The 15,817-nt window shown below is 42.3% G+C and overlaps 1 protein-coding gene across 1 annotated transcript; it reads left to right on the top strand.

Moving 5' to 3' along the window:
- Positions 1-783: 783 nt before the first annotated feature.
- Positions 784-14,824, top strand: tpp1 (tripeptidyl peptidase I). Its single transcript, XM_036543097.1, has 13 exons — positions 784-852; positions 1,477-1,548; positions 4,253-4,392; positions 6,354-6,504; positions 7,003-7,124; positions 8,059-8,237; positions 8,737-8,935; positions 9,737-9,925; positions 10,596-10,668; positions 11,637-11,757; positions 12,010-12,168; positions 12,599-12,724; positions 14,612-14,824. The coding sequence occupies exons 1-13, from the start codon at positions 785-787 to the stop codon at positions 14,747-14,749; spliced, it is 1,737 nt and encodes a 578-aa protein (XP_036398990.1). The 5' UTR covers position 784; the 3' UTR covers positions 14,750-14,824.
- The last annotated feature ends 993 nt before the right edge of the window (positions 14,825-15,817 follow it).

A 15,817-nucleotide genomic window follows, 5' to 3' on the forward strand; every position in this document is an offset into this window, starting at 1 on the left:
CAGATTTCTTGTTTTATTTTTCGAGAACCGTACCATAACAGCGCCTGCATGTCTTTATGCTTGTCTGTGTCCGGTTTGATTCCAAATGTATGGCACAGCAGAACTGTAAGAGTTGACGTACAACTGATTGTGTTAAAGAAATGCATGTAATTTAATTTTGTAAATATATAAATGTATTTTGTTTAATTTTGAACATCTTGAACATTTTGAACATCTCTTCTGAGTCTAAACATTTTGTATTCTCACAGCAGAGATGTGTATGTCAACTCAATAGGAATCACGTCCGTTTTCTTAGGTTATTTTTGTTAACATATTTTCAGTTTTTAAATTGACACGTTTCCTTATAAATAAATGAGTGGTACGTAAGATAACTTGACTTACATTTAATTTTATTTTTACAATTTTAGTAGTTTAAATAAATTTCCATTTTAATACTTGGTTGTAACGTTAAGTAACTGATGCAATTATTTGCCATCTCGTTATTTTAATGTTCTGGTGCACACTCAGAAATATGAGTATTTTTGTCGTCAGCGCACGATTCTCAACACAGTCGCCTTCCTCCAGCCTACCATTATGTTGCTGTAATTTACAATATCAGTTTATTATCTGCTGGATCATGTAGATTGAAAAGAAGCTTCAATGCCAATACTGAATCGTTTCAAGAAGCCCCGGTGTATTTTGCTCTACGGGGTACATGTCGCTGCTTATCCGGCTACTTCCGCATTATAGTCAGCTGACAGTCATGTGATTGCTAGTTGCGCCCAGCTACATTTTGTAGTTTGAGATGCATACAGATTATGCCTTCGGACTCACTCGTCAACAGTCCGTCATCCTTTTCACAATGCGTATTCTGTAAGTTGTTGTTTTGAACGTGTATTAGATTTTTATACGTCTGCTTAGGGTTTCTTTGTGTTGTTTTTACATTGTTGATTACTGAACAAACGTTGCCTATTTCCAAGGCTTTCAGTGAAGTTTCCTTGTAGCTAGCTAGATTGTTGGTACTATAATAGTTAGCAGACTGGCTAACCGGTTGCTTGGTTGCATAGTTTTTCAACAGTGCGAACTTGAAAAGGAAATTGATTCAATTTATTCGCTTCTGTCTCATTTTGTCTAGACCTCTGACATTAGCTTGATTAGCTTGTTTCTGAAATCCATGAGTACCGTACAGAGTAATGACGCAGTGTGACCTCGATAGTTGCCCTTGTATGCACGCTGCGCAGTCTCTCGAAGCAGCGGTGCTTTTGTGTTTGATTATCGTGACATGAAACGTTGCTAGATGATTAAAAAAATCAAATGCGGTTATGATCTGGTGAATCCATTTATAGGCAACCAGTTTTCAACACTATTATTCCCAAATACTGTAGCCTACTTAAATATTTCTCCAATTGAGTCTTTTAAATCCAGCACAAGTCTATATGCGTTTTGCAACAACCCGCGCTTACTTCTTTGCGTCATTGTTTATCTGTGTTTCTTCAGGATCCCAGTCTTTGCCGTTTTTTTCTGCGGTCCCGTTTGGAGTAAGCACCTGGAGGCTGATCAGGACACCTCGTAAGAGCAAACTAAATGTCTTAATTACATTACCTTTGTTATGTTGTGATGCTAGTTTCATTATTACGTGAACTAGTCTGTTACAGTTCCTTTGTCCAAGGAACTGTCTTAACTAAACTTTAATTGATTTTTTCAACAGTTGTGAGTTGTTTACAGGGTGAAAATCTATAGCATGTCACTAACACACTGACAGTAAACACACCAGTTAGCATGATTGTATTTATAAATAGATTAAATAGATAGAATACATTGTTGTGTAATTCCTATAGCTGATCACCTGAAACAGGAGATTCCTGATGGGAATGAAGCATGTGATGTCTGGGTCACAGTATGGTGAAATGGATGCATTCAATGCTTCCAGCAAAAGGTTGCTGGTTATTACCAAAAGGTTGTGGTTCAATCCCTTGCTGGGGCACTGCTGTTGTACCCTTGGGAAAGGTCCTTAACACACAGTTGCCTCAGGAAATATCCAGCTGTATGACTAGATAAACCTGGATAAAAGCATCTACCAAATGACAATGCACATCATCATCAATGTAATGTAATGTAATGAGCAGGTATGTTCTCTATAAAAAAGCAGGGCCCCTGCATTCATCCAGAGGTGAGATTACATTAACAACTAAGGCAGAGTGGAAGCCAGTTATTCCTTCAGCCCTCCAGGATGGGAAGAGGCTAGGGCTGTGTGATATGACCAAAATCTCATATCCCGATATAGGTCATTTCATATCCCGATAACGATACATATACTGATATAGCACATTCTCTAAATTCAATGAATAAATAGTTTATATAAAATGACCACATGGAAAGGCCTATTTCTTATTACATTTTGAATTATGTACTTGACAGATAAAAGGTACTTACATTTGATTATTTTTCTCCTTTTATTTAGAACCAAATTTTCAATTTACGCCTCGTTTCCATACAGCTCTGTGTATGTATGCGAGTCAACCGGAAATTCGTTCATCCCTATGGGGACCTCCGTGATCTCCGAAATGTTTGTGAAACTCCTCCTCCTGTTTTTTTAGGTCCAAAATTTGCCTTTGAGTGCTTTGAAAAAATTGAACTTTTGCAGCGGATTTCGGAGAGACCGTATGCACTGTGTGCCAGGAAGTTAATGGCATTGGAAAAATGAATTAGCTAACGGGCTATTTCCTTCAATTCAGTTGCTTGACTAGTGATCGAAGTTAAATAAAAGTGAGAGTTCATTAAACATTTTGAAGAAAGAATCTGCGTAATCAGGCAACCTTTTGCATCGACGTAAACATTGTGCTTTAACCAATAATCTTAAGAAATACAGATCAGTATCACTTTGATATGAAAACTTTATCTCCCTCCCATTCTACTGCTGTGATTCCCTCCATTATATTGCCGCTCATTTGACATACACTATATGGACGAAAGTATTCGGACGCCTGACCATTACACTAACAGGGACTGTAATGACATTGTATTCAAATACATATACTTTAATATGGAGTTGGTCCGCCTTTTGCAGCTATAACAGCTTCCACTCTTCTTGGGAGGCTTTCCACAAGATTTTGGAGTGTTTCTGTGGGAATTTGTGCTCATTCATTCTGTGGAGCATTTATGAGGTCAGGCACTGATGTTGGACGAGAAGCCCTGGCTCGCAATCTCCATTCCAGTTCATCCAAAAGGTGCTCGATGGGGTTGAGGTCAGGGCTCTGTGCGGGCCAGTCAAGTTCTTCCACACCGAACTCATCAAACCATGTTTTTATAGTCCTTGCTTTGTGCACTGGGGCACAGTCATGTTGGAATAGAAAAGGGCCTTCCCCAAACTGTTGCCACAAAGTTGGAAGCACAGCATTGTCCAAAATGTCTTGGTATGCTGAAGCATTAAGATTGTCCTTCACTGGAGATAAGGGGCCTAGCTCAAACCCTGAAAAACAGGTGTGGTGAAACACTTTTGTCCATATAGTGTATCTTGTTTCACCGTTGCATTCATTCCATGATGGCACTGATACGAGTGAGAGTTACGTTTTGATCCATCTCCTTTTCCTTGCGTTGGAACACTAGAGGGAATATTGCATATATTATACTGAATTACGGACACCAAACAAAACTGTGTGGAAACGAGGGGGAAACCTTTTCGTGCATACGGTCACACCGGTGTGCTAAAACTGGTGCGATTAAAACACTAGATTGGAAAAATTCTAGCTAATTCTAGCTTTGAGGAAACAGTGATTTAATGTTAAAAAAATAGCAAATGCTAACTGAAAACTATGAGAAGCTTAATAACGCAAATAAAAACATAACGAACCATGTAATGTAACACACGCACTACATAGCAGAAAAATAAGTTATGTGCGAAAGGGTTAAGCATGTAACAAAATATAAAATATTAATGTCTAAAATATGAAAAGGTAAATAGGAAACACTTTTCAACTATAGTTCTGTGTCACATTCAGTCTCCTCCATGTTTGTTTGTGTTGTCTTTATGTAAATTTCCTGCCTGCATCCATGCCGTGTGGAAGAATGCAAAGCGTCATCCAAATGACGAAAAATATTGCCGTAAAGGGTGTGATTTGCGACACAACAAAATAAATGATAGAGCATAATATGAAACGATAGACATTTTTCTATCGTCACACGATATGTATCGTCATATCGCACAGCCCTAGAAGAGGCCATGCTTTACCTGTACAGAATGGCCATTAGTTCTCTGTCTCTCCCTCACATGCAGGGTACCTGAGGGATGGACCCACGCTGGGCGGGTGGCCTCCTCGGACCAGGTGGAGCTGACGTTCGCCCTGAAGCAGCAGAATGTGGACCAGCTGAGGCAGCTGCTGGAACAGGTGTCAGACCCAGACTCGCTGAACTACGGTACGCAGGTGGCCCGCACTCCTCCACATCACAGGCGGTGTCTGTGGAATGCCTTGTTTCTGTCAGCCTTGCCCTGCAATGCTAAACTGTAGCATGTTAGCTCAGTATACTTAAGAATGTTGATGTTTGTCCCGTGGTGATCAAATAGATGTAGCTAAATGCTATGCTATGCTATGCTTATGCTATGCTTATTTAGCATGTTGGCCTCCTTGTTACATTAAAAGCATTGAACAAACTGTAAAAAAAAAAAAAAAAAAAAAAAAGCTGTTTTAAAATAAGAAAATAAGGGTGTGACGGAGTGCCGTCACTACGGTTGAGTATGTGCTCTGATTGCCGTACCAACGAGCCAGGCTCTTTGGCGTCGCAGTCAAAGTCACATGGTTGGTACCCTGTAGACCCGGGTTCGAAGCCGGGTGGGGTGACTGCTTTCGCCCTTCGCTACAAATGGTGTCAGAGTGGGATGGCTTGCCGTGAGGCCATCGGTGGCATGCCCAGTGTGTGAGCCGTATGAGGGACCACCAGGTTTGGTTGACCCCGGTGTGTGAGTGACCCCAGAGATGGGTGAAGCACAGTGTGAGGAACCCCAGAGATGAGTGAAGCACTGGTGAGTGGGGCATCTTGGGATGGGAGAAGTACGGCAAGGGAATGCGTGAGGGACGCCTTGGTGCGTGAAGTGCATGGGTGCGCTTCCCGAAGGGGAGTGCAGTGTGACAGAGTGCTGTCACTATGGTTGAGTATGCACTCTGACTGCCATACCAACGAGCCAGGCTCTTTGGCGTTGTGGTCAAGTTGCATGTTTGGTACCCTGTAGACCCGGGTTCGAGGCCGGGTGGAGTGACTGCTCTTGCCCTTCGCTATGTTTGGTACCCGGTAGACCCCGGTTCGAGGCCAGGTGGGGTGACTGTTCTCACCCTTCGCTACTGTAGCTTTCCCCCGAACTTCTTCCAGAGCCCAGAGCGCAACTGGCACTGATTCTTTACAGATAGCTGTCGGAACTACAGCGGAGTCAAGCTGCATACAGTGGGAAAAGTATATGCTTTGCAGAACTTTTTTCCCTGTGGTCTGTGTTCCCTAGTTCCTTTATTTTTTCAGACTCATGTGATGTCTCTCTGCCTTGACCTGCAGAAAAAAAGTGCTTGTGCAATGTGTTAATTTTCAACAAAAGCATCAGAGTTCAGTGGGTCATGGTGCGGCTTTAGCTTTGTGAAGATGTTTTGACACAAGGAATACATGACTGTTTATGATATGAGAAAGCTTGCCCTTATCTGTTCTAATTTCCTTGAAAGTTGTGGTTCAAAAGGATATTTGTGAAAAACAAGTTGCCATTAGAATGGAGTCACAGGAAAGATTTGGTTTTTATGATGGAATATTCTTCTGTTCTCAGTGGCAATACTGCAACAATATTTCCCTGTTCAATCTTGTGACTTGGAGTCACTGTTTTTGGGTTTTGGCTGAGGTGAAAGCTGTAATTTCCTCTCCTTCATCCACTGTAAGTCTAGTTGTGCCATGGGAGAGTACCAATAAGATATGTTCCTCAAATTCTGTTTCTGGAGCACTGGTATGCATAGAATCTCGGGAGCCAGGGAGCTCACAGCTAAAGATCATCCATCCTTTTCTGCAAACAGGATTTTCTCAACAGTAAGCAGTAGTTTATGGTCTTGTATTACCCATCAAATTTGACTGTATTTCCAGGCAATGGCGGTGGTGTCATTTTAATGATGTAAGAATCATATGAGCTCTGTTGATACTCATTTCAGAAAAAGAGCATATCGCAATTGACTGAAGTCCTTGGTACCCTGCGAATGGTCACTCTGCATTTGAATAGCCCCCTGAGCCCTGAGCAAAAGTGTGTGGAGAGAACTGGTCATGATGCACTCCCATTCATCTGTACTCTTTGTTGCAACATGGGTGCTACCTGGGCCCATTTCCAACCTCTGACCCCTGCTGTCTGTGTCTTTCAGGGAAGTTCCTGTCTCTGGAGGAAGTGGCATCCCTGGTGCACCCCTCTGAGTTGACCCATAAGGTGGTGCAGAGCTGGCTGCAGCATCATGGGGTCAAGGAGTGCCGGACGGTCGCCACACAGGACTTTCTGCAGTGTGACATGACAGTGCAGTAAGCTGCTTCTTTCTCCAGCTGACCACTGAAAAGAGCGTCAAGGGCACTGACCCTATGCACCATACTTCTGCACTGACCTGCAGTGTCAGCAGTGTGGAGTGGTGGTCAGATCACCAGGTTACCATGAGGCATTAGAGTGGGATGCTGCTATGAATTATACCAGTAACAAAACTATTGCAGTAAAGAGACCCTCATGTAAAATGCCATCTGCCAATAAAATGAATGAGACTTGCTGTTAGAGTATATTGGTAGAGCTGCATTCTAAAAAAACTGCTATGTCTAGGGCATTAGACAGTGCTCACAGAAATACATATTAAACAATCTATTGCTGACATATACAAGTACTGTTTTAAATACTGCCACAATTGAGGTAAAGTTCAAACAGGTCCCCAGTGCATTACCCAAATTGTTACTCCACAATGCTGCCAGTAATATGGACTCTAGTGTGTCAGGGTGCTCATGGGAAACTGAGTAAAATGGCACTCTCTTCCGCAGGGTGGCAGAGACTCTTCTCCCAGGCAGTGAGTTTCATCGCTACATGAAAGGCCAGCGCTCTCTAGTGAGGTCGCCAACCCCGTACTCCATTCACAAGGACCTGTCCCAGCACTTGGACTTTGGTGAGCTTCTGCACTGGGGAACAGAGAGGAGTTTTCAGATGGCCGATTGCTGGCCTCCTCACTTTAGGCCTGCACTTTGTGTTCCAGCCATAAGGTGCTGTTTTAGGAAAGTCCATTACAGCTGACTTGTTTAGCTTCAGTTTGAAATTGTGATTTTCCTGTTGAACAGAACAATTTCCTCATCCACTTCATCTCTGGTGCAGCCTTATCAGAGCTTATACCCCCTACTCTACCAGTGGACTCTTTAGTAGACTCTTAATAACACATGCATTCAAAACAAACAAAAAGTCACATGTTTTCAGTTACAATTTTGATTATGATCATTAGATATAATATTTACTAGCTTGCAGTTTTTTATTTGAAGTTCCTCTGATTTTAAGTCTAAGTCTAAGACTAGATTTTAATGCACTTTATAGTATTGTGTCTGAACACTGAATGTTGTCCTCAGATAATTTATTATACATGTGCATGTTATTGTGATCGATGTAATCAATGCAATTGCATAAACATTGAAGTTAGCTTTTGAGAGGAACAAAGTGTGACCAAGTGCTATAATGGCATGAAGAGGAGAGGAGATGAAGTTTCCATGAATATATTTTTGTTTGTTTGTTTGCATGAAAACACGTAATTTTTTATTTGACAGGGCAGACATTTTAAGCCTGGCCTGCGTTAACAAAAGCACACCAATTATGAGCCGTGTTCATGACACCTCATTAGCCTACTTACAGATTGAGCTTTTAAACCAAACAACCTCAGATATTTTTTAAACCGCCTACATAAACTGGAAACCAAGAAATTTCTCAATGGTGTCAGCTGAGCACATGGAGCTGACCTGTGTGACTTAATGGTTCTTAATTTTTTAAATGCAAGGTTTCCTCAGTGTTCGCAGGGTGTTTCACTGGCAAACGAGCCCCTCATTTTTCTCTGCTCATAGTGGGAGGTGTGCACCGCTTCCCACCTGAGATGCAGGCTGTCAGCCGAGCATGGACCAATGAGAAACAGCCAGAGGTTGGCTTCCACCTGGGCGTGACGCCCACAGTGCTCAGGAGTCGTTACAACCTGACCGCAGCAGATGTGGGTTCAGCAGAGAACAACAGCCAGGCAGTGGCACAGGTATGGACAGAGGAAGGTTTAGACTGACGATAGCCACAACGATAACAATCTATCACTTGCTAGAAATCGCTAGAACCCCAGATTGGGTGGGGCCATCCTGTTCTATCAGTGAATCGCCCAACTGTTGTTATTGTGGAGAGCAAAATATTTTAATTGCTTCAAAAAAGTCAGTGATTTACAGCACACTGTAGGTCCATCCATAATACATGGATTAGCACTCACAAAATTGTTAAAGTCTTCTAAGCTAAAAGAAGATGTTTTTGTGTGCAGTATGGATTTATAGAAGTGTGTAGTGATATTCCAGGAGGTTTAGAACATCCCCAGCTTGAAGCATTATTTGTAGCATGGTGCTGTATTATATATCATAGCACATCTGTTATTCATAGCATGTTGCTATATTGTATGTCATAGCATATCTGTTATTGGTATCTGATGTTGCCAATATTTGGGAGGTGCACACTGAGGTTTGGAACAGGGCATTATTGTGCTCTTTGGGCAGTTTCTGGAGCAGTTCTACCACCCTGCGGACCTGGCAGAATTCATGTCGCTCTTTGGCGGAGGGTTTAAGCACATGTCCTCAGTGGCGCGGGTGGTGGGTACCCAGGGTGGGGGCAAGGCGGGGCTGGAGGCCAGCCTGGATGTGGAGTACATCATGAGCACTGGAGCCAACATCTCCACATGGGTTTTCACTAACCCAGGTACGCTGCTACACGCTTGGCCTTCACATTATTTACTTAGCAAATACATTTTTCAAGGGAAATTTGCATGCCATTTATCAATATATGTCATTGCATACACTGCATACACTCACATTAATGAAAAATTATAGGCTATAACTGAGGATGTACTGACAAGACCAGGTGATTATTTACTGTCAACATTCTGTTCCTCTGAAACACAGTTTGCCGGTTGTCAAGCTAAAGAATAACCAAAGAATAATTCGAACCTTTGTTTGAATGGATTAAAGCTGAAGTTTACCCCAAACTTGGCTGAGAGAATAGTTGTATGTGGCAACCCGTCATGAATAAACCAGAAATTTATCACCCTTTACATGTCAGCTATGTTTTGATCTTTAATAAGCACAGAATCAAAAGTGAAAAAAATTCCATATGTAATCTTCATATAAGTAGTGTCTGCACTGCATTTCCTTAACTGTGTTGCCTTAAATGTTTCAGAATCTGAGAGTTAATCTAATATAATGTGTTATAAAGGAAATAACAAACGCAGGAAGTGTTGCATGTTGTTCATTATTAAATATCAAACATCATCTTCATGGAAGGTCATATAAAGTGGATCATTTCAGTCATGTTAGAAAAAATAAAAGTTTGATATTGTGTGCACATTACCTCCTGGTCGAGAGTGTGGCTAGCCACCCATGTCCTGTTTAAAGACATCCCTGCTCTGTTGTGCTGCCCCCTGATGTGCCACAGCAGCAACTGCAGCTGCTAGTTTGGCTCAGCAGGATTGGCTCTCTCATTGAGTGCTGCGCTGTGTTCCAGGTCGCCACGAGTCCCAAGAGCCCTTCCTGCAATGGATGCTGCTTCTCAGCAACATGTCTGAGGTGCCCTGGGTCCACACCATCAGCTATGGTGATGATGAGGACAGCCTGGCGGTTGCCTACATGGAGCGCATCAACAATGAGTTCATGAAGGCTGGGGTCCGTGGCATCTCCATGCTGTTTGCCTCTGGTGAGCTGCTCACGCACGTTTCATTTTAAAGAGAGCACATGGATGCAAGTTTAGAGTGAACCGCGCTCTGGGCCTCAGCTGAGTTTGATCTGCCTCCAGGGACGTATGCTGGCAAAAAAACCCCAGAAGCTTCAGGAAAAATGATGTGGTCCTAAAAGAAGGAATGCCGGATCATTCAAATTCAAAGCTGCTACTGAAATATATTTTCTTTTTCTGGCCTGGGGGTGTATTTGACAAAGTGTATTTCTTTAAATGGAAGGAGAAACACAGATAGGGGTAATGTGTCAGTTTCTTACCCTCTCTCCCCACATATATGACTGGTGCTGTTTAATACCAGCTTTTCCAAGTGGTTTTCTTAGGAGACAGTAAACCTGTTGGCATGGCTGTAACTTGAGAAGAACATGTCAAGTAATGGTGTTAATATTGGTTAGACGACTTTTGGTGTTATCCCAATGGAGATTCAGTTACTTTGGAAACATCGACAGGGTATCAGCCTCGCATCAGTTATCAACTGTTTGACTGTAAATTTGAATATCCAAGGTGCTGTCCTGTGTAAGTTTTAATTTTTAGTTGATGAATTTCCTATGTAAATGTGGATGGAGATATTGATTTTATCGAATTGGTATTTGTGTAAAATTTTGTGTGATATTAACTTTCTCTCCTCATTCAGGTGATAGTGGAGCAGGCTGCAGACATTTGACCAAAGGAAACAATGCATTCAGGCCCAGCTTTCCTGCATCCAGGTCAGTGATCTTTGCCTTTATCTGTAAGCATTCTCTGCCATGTTGGGTCAAATTCATTAATCCTGAGTTTGGCTCATTGCAAGGTTTCCGTTGCCTGGTAAAATTTATAAAAAAAACCAATAAATTAAAAACTTGCTGGTGAAAATGTCCAGCAATAATGCTCATACAAAACGTAGCTATAACGAAGGCTATCCCTAAACAGGACATTTGTGTTTTGACAGCGAAACAGCCTACAGTACAAATGCTTATTTATGAGTTCAGTGAGCTGTACTCTGACTGGGCTACACTGGCTAAAATTGCCTGTGAGGGGCTTCCCTCTGCATAATCGAATTAAGACGGCGCTGCGAAGTCGTCTGGAGGAGGAGAGAGTGACACGGCTTATGCGCATTGCAAACTGCAAAGACACATTGGACATGTTTGATTTAAAGTCGGCAGCAGAGGACTTTACCACAATGAAAAAAAGAAAATAAAATGTTACCTGGTAGCCTATAGGCTACATTTCATGCTATGTATGCCTAGCCTTTTTTTTAAACAGGCTATAGATGTTACAGGTTACAGATGTTTCGTAATAGCCTACATTTTAGCGGCTAATATTGAGGGTTTGCTCAATTGTTACTGTTCATTTTGCTTAATCATTACTGTTCATTAAATAGTCAAACCGTCATTGTCATTCTTTTGTCAACCTAAGTGTACATTACATTTGCATTCGTAAAATAGACTGCTATTGAAACGTGACTGGTAAGTTTCAAATTCGTCCGGAGAAATAATTTCTTTCCGGACACCAGACCGGCAAGAAAAAATCTTAATGGAAACCCTGGCTCATTTTTTCCCCAAACTGTGTTTCCTGCCATCTGGAAGTGTTGACAGGAACTGATGGAATGGGATCATTAAAGCAGTCATCTCTTTTTTTGTTCCCCCATGCCCATATTTGCCCTGAACCCCATCTGCATCATCCAATCCGATCATAGTCCCTATGTGACCACAGTGGGTGGGACTTCCTTCAAGAACCCTTTCAAGCTGACCTATGAGGTTACAGACTACATCAGTGGGGGTGGCTTCAGCAACGTCTTTCCAATGCCTGACTATCAGGTAAATGCCTCTTATAGGGGGTGAGACCAGTAAATCACTTACAGATGTAGACATAAGTATTTCAGCTAATGCATTTACTGTATGTGAACTGCAGCCTTTGTCATCTTCGTGGCACAGCAAGAGGAATCACCAATGCATGCGGATCCATATCTCCAGTGAAGGAAGCCAAATGCACATCTGTCCTGACTCAGGTCTCTGGTCTGTAGGCACACCCATGGTGATGTGTGTGTGTGTCTGTGTGTATGTCACCAGGTCAGCACAGTGAATGCATACCTGAAGGCCATGCATGTCCTGCCTCCCACTACCTACTTCAACACCAGTGGCAGGGCCTACCCAGACATGGCCGCCCTTTCTGACAACTACTGGGTAGTGACCAACAGAGTACCCATCCCCTGGGTGTCTGGCACCTCGGTGAGTAGAAGGCATGTGGGTGCGGCTGTGTGTGCCTATATCTGTCCATCTGTCCATCCTTGTGTTGTTATAGTGTCTGTTACTGTACCACTTTGTAAACTGTGACCGTAAGACGTGTAATCTAATTTATGAAGCAGTTCTCTCTGTCTGCTTGCAAAACTGTGTACGTTTCCACATCTGTGTATTTGGTGCGCATATGTACATGCATGCGCATGCGCGTGTGTGCGTGTGTTTGTGTGTATGTGTGTGTGGCGTATTTGTTCCTGTGTAAGTGGTGTGGTGAGTGTGAGATATTCTGCTGCACTACAGCCTTCTGCTCCAGCCAGAGCCTTCGAGGGACCGAGTTACTTTGTCTCTCTGTCGGCTGACATTTGTAAAGCAGCACTCTTTATGTAAATGTGTAAACGCTGCTGTCTGTAATGGCTTGTAGGCCTCTACTCCGGTGGTTGGAGGAATCCTGTCCCTGATAAATGACCAGCGTCTCCTCAAAGGCCTGCCCACCCTCGGCTTCCTCAACCCCCGCCTGTACAGGCTACAAGGCCAGGCTCTCTTTGACGTGAGTGACAATACCTTGGGGCCTTGCTATTGGACACAGTGCTTGGCATGAGATGTAGTCTTGTGATGATGTCTGCATATGCAGTCTTTGTCCATGTGCTGGAAGGGGCTGTTGGAATGTGTAATAGAATGTGTTCGGGCATGAATGACCGTGTCTGCAGCTTTCAGTTATTTGCAGACTTGAGAAGGTTGAGGTTTCCTTCCCCAGCTGAGTCATTCCAAAGACCTAAAATAGCACACAGCCACACTGCAGTATAACACAGTGTCAGCTCAGCACTGTGTGCTGCCTTCTTTAGAACTCCTCTTCAGCACAATTTCTGATATTTGCTGTATTGAGGAGAGCTTGTAATCTGAATGTTGCAGGTTGGGTTCCTAAATGGGCCACTGCAGTTGTTCCTTCTCCCCAATTTGCCTCACTAAATACCCATCATTTAAATGGATAACGTAAAAACTGGAAGTAATTGTAAGTGTTGTAAGGTACTCTTATCTAGAGCATCTACTAAACAAATGTAATGTAAGATAGCGTTTTCATTTTAAAAAATGCAATTTAAATGTAAAGTGGGACGTTGTATTGTGCATCTGCTCTGCATAAATAATTTTGCACCTGGGGTGTGCACTAACAGACATTTTTCTGATGTCAAAAGGCAAACCAGTTTTATAAACAATCCCAGGAGGGAAGGGGCTTCAATCTAGTGCTTAACAAAGTTTGGCAGAAAAATAAAACACTCAGTTGTTTGCAAATATTTGAACAAATGTGTGTAGCTGCAGCTTTGTTGTAAGTTTTCAGACACGGAATTTATTTTGTGCTTCTGCAAAGCATGGTTTTATGTGCTTGTGCAATAAATAATAAATATTTAAATAATTGTGTTTATTTTTACCTGTATCCTGTTTTGGTGAGTTTGCACTACCCCAAAATGCAATTTGAAGTAGTTCCACTAATATTTTGATTTTGTAATTTGGAAATTCTAAGTTTAGTTTCTGTTTGCATTATGTCCTCTCTGGGTGTGCCTGGATGAGTCAAACAATTTGACCAATTTAAAAAAATACTGATGTGCGTTGTTACATTATAACAAACCCACGGCCTCTCCGCTTGGCATGTTAAAGTAGATGACATGTGAGTAACGGTTCAATGATTGACTCCTGTCCTGCCCACAGGACTGTGCTTGTACATCAATAACAAGCACATCTGAACATCATAAAAAACCATATCAACTCTGACACATTTCAGTTCAGTTCAATTCAATATTATTTGTGTAGCACTTTTTACAACACCAGTTGTCACAAAGCAGTTGTACATTGTTCCCAGGCCTAAGGCCCCCCTGAGAGCAAGCCTAAGGCAACAGTGGCAAGAAAAAACTCCCTAATTAACAGGAAGAAACCTTGAGCAGAACCCGGCTCAGAGGGGGAGCCCATCTACTTCTGGCCAGCACTGGACAGATAGAATTATACAGAATACTTAAAGTTGTATAATGTACTTTAAGACATTTGAGTTTGATGGACAGTAGTAATTAACAACAGAGTAAGTAATGAGCAGATGAGCACTATGACATTTCTGTTTTCCATGTTAATCATTTGGGCAGACAAAACCACAGGTTAAGGATTGTAATGAAAATGAGATGTGGTTCTGCAGTGTGAAACCTTTGACAGTTTGGTAAAGCCATAAAAGTCCACCACCAGGTGGTAGCAGTATTGCAGCCATCACTCTTCAGTCCTCTTCAATATCACAAATGTTTGTTTTATTAAATGGATTCCTATGGTACTATGAAAGGTTGCTGTCAGCACATCCTTTGAATCGGTCCTTTAACTGGTGATGTTATGAGCATGTGACTGATACCTCCTTTGTTGACCTCAGCAAATCTCTCCCTCTCCCACCACATTTCACATTCAGGTAACAGAAGGTTGCCACTTGGGCTGCTTGGATGAGCAGGTGGAGGGGAAGGGTTTCTGTGCTGCACCGTCCTGGGACCCCGTCACTGGCTGGGGGACCCCCAATTACCCGGCTCTGCTGGCAGCCCTCCTGGATTAGCGACACACCAGCCGGGCACCACACCCATTTTCTGATGCAAGCTCACACCACTCCTTCTTTCACCCCCCCCCCCCCCCCCCCATAAACCCTGCTGGGCTTCAAATCTTTAACATGAACATATTTAGTGGCAATCTATATGCAATGGTACAGGAGCTGAATATTCACAGGCAGTTTAGCTTCTTCAGTCTGAGGCACTATCTTCAGTAAGAGCCGTCTTAAGCATGGCAGTGAGCATAATCATGGCTCGTGACTGTTAGGCAGGTGATGAGAATGGAGGCTTTCCAAGAGCCCTCAGTCAATAAAGACCTAGTTGTCAGTTGGACAGCTGTATTCATGAAAAGATTGACAGTTCTTTTAAGACGTTCTGTTGGTTGGTAAACACTAGCATACTAAAATTGGCTAGAGTGCCACAAAGGGTTTTCAGCTTTTAAATGTGTGACTTCAATTTTTGTGTGTGCAACTTTTATTTTTTATGACCATCTGTCACCCTTGTGAATCTGGTAGACATGATGCTGGAGTATATGCAAGGTCATGGAGACAGAAAGGGTTCTGGAAAAGGAAAAGCCAATTTTCAAGGGTTTAGCTTCAGTGCCGCCTTTCTCTACCCTTGTTCTCTGTCACTTTTCAGTGGACCTTCACACAAGACAAACTTTATACCAACCAGCAACCTTTACTTGAACAAAGTTTGCTTTTTAGAAAATATTAGAAAACAATGTTTGATTTGTTTTTCTCTTTGAAAATGTCTCTTGCATTGTTTTTAATCTTTGTTTTGTTTATTTTGGGGTTTTGTGTGCTTGTGAAGTATGTTGCATTATCATTTTTCAATGTAACAACTACAGGAATGCAAATGTGTTTAGTGAGGTTTTAAAGTTTGTGAATGAAAGGATGACTCAGGCTGCATAAGTTCAATCACGAAGGCTACTGTGACCTTGTTCAGTGCAGAGCAGTACATTTTGTCAATCATTTGCTAGCGCGAAACATAACATTGTCACAACAGCATTTTGCCAAATCACCTTAATGTACATTTTTGGTTCAACATGTTATTGCTTTTGCTATTGACACAAACGG

The sequence above is a fragment of the Megalops cyprinoides genome, chromosome 12, assembly GCF_013368585.1.
Source record: "Megalops cyprinoides isolate fMegCyp1 chromosome 12, fMegCyp1.pri, whole genome shotgun sequence".
NCBI classification, from domain to species: Eukaryota; Metazoa; Chordata; class Actinopteri; order Elopiformes; family Megalopidae; genus Megalops; species Megalops cyprinoides.